General features: G+C 47.2%; 1 protein-coding gene across 1 annotated transcript; it reads right to left on the reverse strand.

Moving 5' to 3' along the window:
* Nucleotides 1-987: 987 nt before the first annotated feature.
* LOC140536625 (zinc finger protein 703-like) lies at nt 988-4,627 on the reverse strand. Its single transcript, XM_072658543.1, has 2 exons — nt 3,911-4,627; nt 988-3,259 (listed from the first exon to the last, which is right to left on the reverse strand). Exons 1-2 carry the CDS (start codon nt 4,175-4,177, stop codon nt 1,760-1,762), a joined length of 1,767 nt encoding a protein of 588 aa, XP_072514644.1. The 5' UTR covers nt 4,178-4,627; the 3' UTR covers nt 988-1,759.
* Between the last annotated feature and the right edge of the window lie 488 nt (nt 4,628-5,115).

Here is a 5,115-nt window from a genome sequence, read left to right on the forward strand (position 1 = left end):
TTCCAGGCAAATGTTTGCATAACTACGACCCAGCTCCTGATGTATCAATTGACATCTGCCATCCCTCTGTGGAGAAGGGACAAAAAGAGAAATGCTTGGAAGCAGAGAGGAAGACAGCAGAAGAGGGAAGGGGTCCCTTGGGTCGTCATTACAAGCGCACACGCAGGTTTCACAACAGCATCATGCCTCAGGATATGCTGAGACGGCACTCCCAGCATGAAGGAAAGGCACAAATCCACAGTGGCATTGAAGACTGCATCGCCTGCAGTAAGGCACCAACCTGCTGCCGGCACTGTTCTTGCTTCATAGCTTTGCAGTGGTGGGTGGAGCTATGTTGCTGTGCCCCAATCACATCTATGTGTTAGTAGGACAGTGAGTAAACAACATGGTGACAGGCACATAACCTCACTAAGATAATAAGGGCTCAACTGCGGACAGCTGGACAGCTGGCTCGGCGAAGCGCTCAACCGTTTTTTTTTTTAATGGAGTGAACAAGATTCCATGAGCAGGAAGTGCAATCAAATTTGTAAGGTGCTTGTTTGCTTTTCTTTGTGTGCTTAATCATCCTCTAAATCATGATGTATATAAAAAGAATGGACAGCCTGTACTGCTCTTCTCCCTGGTTCCAGCCTGCTGTCCTAGTCAAGTCCTAACTGCACCACTCACTCAGTGTGTCAGGACACAAGACAGGACTAGACAACTCAGGGCAAAGGAAAAGACTGTTCGGCCTTGTGGATCGATACTGCACTTCCTGACACGATCTCTGGAGACCTGCATTATAAAGATAGGCCTGGACCAATCTAAAGTGATGCTGATAAGAATTCCCAGTGGCTTTGAGTAATGTGGAAGAGCCCCCCCAATGGTTTTGCTTAAACCCTCAGACCCATACTTGTTTGCGAAATTATCCAGTAGTGAAGTGGTGAATAGCAGAAATCTAGCCTAGAAGATGATACTGAGAGCAAGATAAAGAAATGCAAAAACATAAAGTTTTAAATATAACCATTTCATTTATTTAACAAAATTATAACTCCAAAGTTGGACAGCACTGCCATCGCTAGTTTTCTTTTTTTTTTTTCCTCATTGAACCGGCACCTTAACCAGCCTAATAATCTTGACACATTACAAAAAATATTACAGCTCTGTATACCATTTATTTGTAAGCTGTTCAAATAAAAAAAAAAAAAAAAAAAAAAAAAGAGTATTTAGAAAGCCCAGAAGGACTCGGACATGCACATTCATACCGCACAGACAAAAGAAACAGAGGCAACAGAGAAGAGGACATCTGCCTCATGAAGAACAGAACAAAAGAACAGAATTTTTCGAAGCATGAAGTTTGCACCATATTGTGTACAAATGATGGGCGGAGAACGTAAGTGAAATGAATAGTGAAATGAATCAATGTACTCTGATTTTGCAAAAGTAAACAATAATTAAGAACATTGTGTCTTGGATTATAAATTGGAAAGCCAAGCGCTTGTTAAAAAATAAATACAATTCTGTTTGAAAACTGTGTCGGCGCTTCAGTCTCATACACTGTTTCAAGCTTGCATGCACCCTGCATACCCATAATCTCGGCCATAAGGGACTATGGATTCCCTTTTTGTCCCACTCATTTGTCCCCGCCCAGCACTGACAGCTGGAGCCCAGGGTCAATAAACCAGTGTCCAGTTTTAGTTGGATATTTTAGCAGTCATCATGCAAGCTCTCTGCTTGTTCTGGCTCTTTAAGATTCTGAAGTGTGGAGAGTCTGTGTGCTGCCTCATTGGTAGCCAAGAGCTGAAGCAGATCCCAGTCTTTGACTGTAGAGGGCGTAATGGGAGTAGTAGGGCGCAGAAGCTGGTAACGAGTGCATGGGCAGGGATGGGGCTGTGGGTAGATGCATTTTGCTGTAGGGATGGTAGCGTGCCAACCCCAGGCTAGGAGGTGCTCTGAGGGAGAAGGAGGTGGGAAGAGAGGCTGGGTTACTCTGGGGAGGCAGGTGAAGGTGGCAGGAGGCAGCGGAGGGGGAAGAAGAGGGGTAAGCAGACAGGAGCTTGCCGTCCACGCCTGGCAGTGAGGTGTGTGTGCGCAAATGGGCCAAGAGTTCCTCTGAGGTTGCGAAGCGTTTGTCGCAAGGTCCACCAGCAGAGACCCAGTTGCAGGCGTGTGGGAGAGGCTCATTGGGCAGCATGAAGCCGTATGTGTAGAGGGGGTGAGACAACGATGGGGTGACGCTGGAAGACTGGTGGAGGGAGTGCAGAGGATGGGTGGGATACACTAGTGGGAAGCCACTCTTCAGTGAGGAAGGGTCATGAACACATGTGCTGCAGTTGCTACCACCAAGGTGAGGAGCATTTGGGTAGCTTAAACAGTACGGGTCCCTGCACAAGCCTTGCATAAAAGAGGGAGGAGACGCTCCTGTCAGTGGGCTGGAGCTGGGGTGCTTTCCAGCAACCCCTACACCAGCACCCCCAAGATTGGACTTGGTTGGGTCCAAGCCAGGGACAAACTGACCAGGATAACCTGCGTATGTGCCCACTATTGACCCATGATAGCCCATACTGGAAGACGGAAGAGGAAAAACGGGGTGACTGGACTTGAAGGGAGAAATAGAAACAGGCCCCAATCCTCCAGGCTGCGTTGGTTGCGTGTCTGCCTTGCCCTCATGACTGGGGCTACTGTCCGAGCTGCCACTGCTGGAGTTGGCACTTGCTCTGGCATGGCTGGAGTTGGCCAGCTGGGGACTGTCCAGACTAGCCTTACTTGACTCTGCCTCCTTCTTTAGATTGCTACTGTTGTCAGAGTTGGCTGACTCTGTGGTTTGCAGCTCCCCATTCACAGTCTGCGAGTGGCCAGTCGAACGTCCTGTGCTGGGAGACGCGCTCAGTCTGTGCGTCTGGGTTTGTAGTGGGGAGCCCACTCTGGAGCTTGGAGAAACGGTACGAGGAGGGTGGGACTGACAGCTCTGTGTGCTATTGCTGCCACTTCCTCCACCCATGGGAAGACAAAAGCCAGGCTTGTTAGTGCTGCTGCTATTAGTACCATCCCTCTGGCTGTCTGTGCCTATTTTGGAATAGGGCTTGAAGCTGGACTTGTCATCCATCGAGGGTCGTTGCTCTCCCAGTTTCAGGGTGGAGGAGGAGGTACGAGACGAGGGGTCTTTGTCGCCGAGTCCACTGGAAGTGACCGAGGCCAGTTTGGAGGATGATGGAGGATCTGGCTTACCTATTTGAGAACAGGTCTGAGCCAACAGGGCCAGCGGACTCTTCTTAGCATCCAGCTGTGAAAGTAATAAAAAAAATATATATAAAATATGGATCATTTCACATATTAGCATCATAAACATACCACAACAAGGTCAGTATTACACCTACAATTATTATTATTACTTTTTTTTTTCTTTAAAGGGTTTGACTGAGGACTAATGTCCCAAATTGCCTCTCCTATTAACAGATCTAGATGACCATCGTGGACAGAACCAAAGTGAATCAGCAATATCTAATATAACAGTAATTTCAAATGGCTTGTATGTGTGTATTTTGATACAAAAGCATGAAAAAATTAAATATATATAAAACTATATATACAAACATATGGTATACATTGTAGAGTTTATATAACTATGTTATTTTAAGGATTTAAAGGCATAAATATACTAAGAATTTGTGACATGGCATGACAATCTACTGGTTCTCTGGTGTGTGTCCCCGTATTTGCATGGGTCAAATACTTTTTACCACAACCATTAAAAAATAGGCAAAAAAAATAGACATTAATTTACCCTATAAGTTCATTTTAATGAGCTAAATGACCGCAGCAATTTATAGAAAAGTTCTTCGGATCTTCAAAAACAGCTAAATATCTAAATAATAAAACTGATGAGGTAAATGAATAATGCATGTATGTCGCGATAGATAAGCTAAGAGCTTACCTCGATGCTAACAGGAGCTGATGTGAGGGGCTGGAGATACTCCGGGTGCAGCAAGTGGCCTGAATGCGCCGTCAACATGGTGAGGATTTTAACGGGGAGCCGCTTCGCCTGACGGAGAGGATCCGAGGGTTTCAGAGAGGTAACGCTAACGTTAATGTCAGCAGACGTGCTCCTAATCCCAGAGACCTTTCTGAACGGAAAGTCGCCGTGCTCTTGATCGGGGCGTAGAAAACTGTGCAGTGTAGCTCCACCGAAAGTATCTTTCATTTGAAAGCGAGACTCGACCGGGGGCTGACAGGGGCTGGCAGGGTCCGGACCGAAAGATCAGACAGGACACATCGTGTCCTCACAAAACTCAACGACTAAGCGTTAGGTCCATAACACTTCTTTAAAATAATCCACACCACGCAAAATGTCCTTCCAGTCGAGTACAAACGACACTTTCAGGGTCGCAGATTTACTCCAAAGCCACTCATAGCTCCGTCTCGGGCTCCGCTCGTCCTACCCGACCCGACGCCAACGGACAAAATTCAAAAAGTGCCTTTTCTGAGGCGACTCCTGCGCGCAGCGATACAGCAGCTAAACCCGACACGATTAGGAGTGTTATGAGAGTATAAAAATCCACATTAACGACAAAGACAAAGACGAAACACAGCAAAACGGACTCAAATCTCGGAAAACTCGGATCTTCAGCCTCCGCTTCGTGGTCCGCCTGCTCCGTCTCGCCTTGTAATACTTCGCGTACGTTACAAGCGCGAGGAAGACCTTCAGATGCACGCGAGCTGCCGTCCAATAGCCGTTGTCTGCATCAGTAATGAGGGCGGTACGTTTCCCCCCCCCGCCTGTATTTCGACAAACTCCGCCTCCTTGAAATATGATTGGCTGCTAGTGCAAACCGTGCGCATGAACTGCTAACCAATCTTTGCGCAGGACGCAGGTTATTGCTAACCAATCGCAGCGCTAGGGAGGCGGGCTTTGAAGGGATGCGAGTAGGAAAGGGAATAAAGCGTAGACCTTGGAGAGGCGGGACTTGTCTGTGTGAAGGGCGGGGCTACTCGGTGTTTGGGGCGTGGCTTTCTCTCGTGATCCACCCAGCGATTCTTTGTCACGTTTCTACTCATTGTGGCATGAGAATGACAACAACAGCCCTTCAAATGTCACCGTATTAGACGCTCTCCGATCGGTTTGTATTTGCTAACAGAGAT

The sequence above is a fragment of the Salminus brasiliensis genome, chromosome 16 (assembly GCF_030463535.1).
Source record: "Salminus brasiliensis chromosome 16, fSalBra1.hap2, whole genome shotgun sequence".
Lineage (NCBI taxonomy): Eukaryota > Metazoa > Chordata > Actinopteri > Characiformes > Bryconidae > Salminus > Salminus brasiliensis.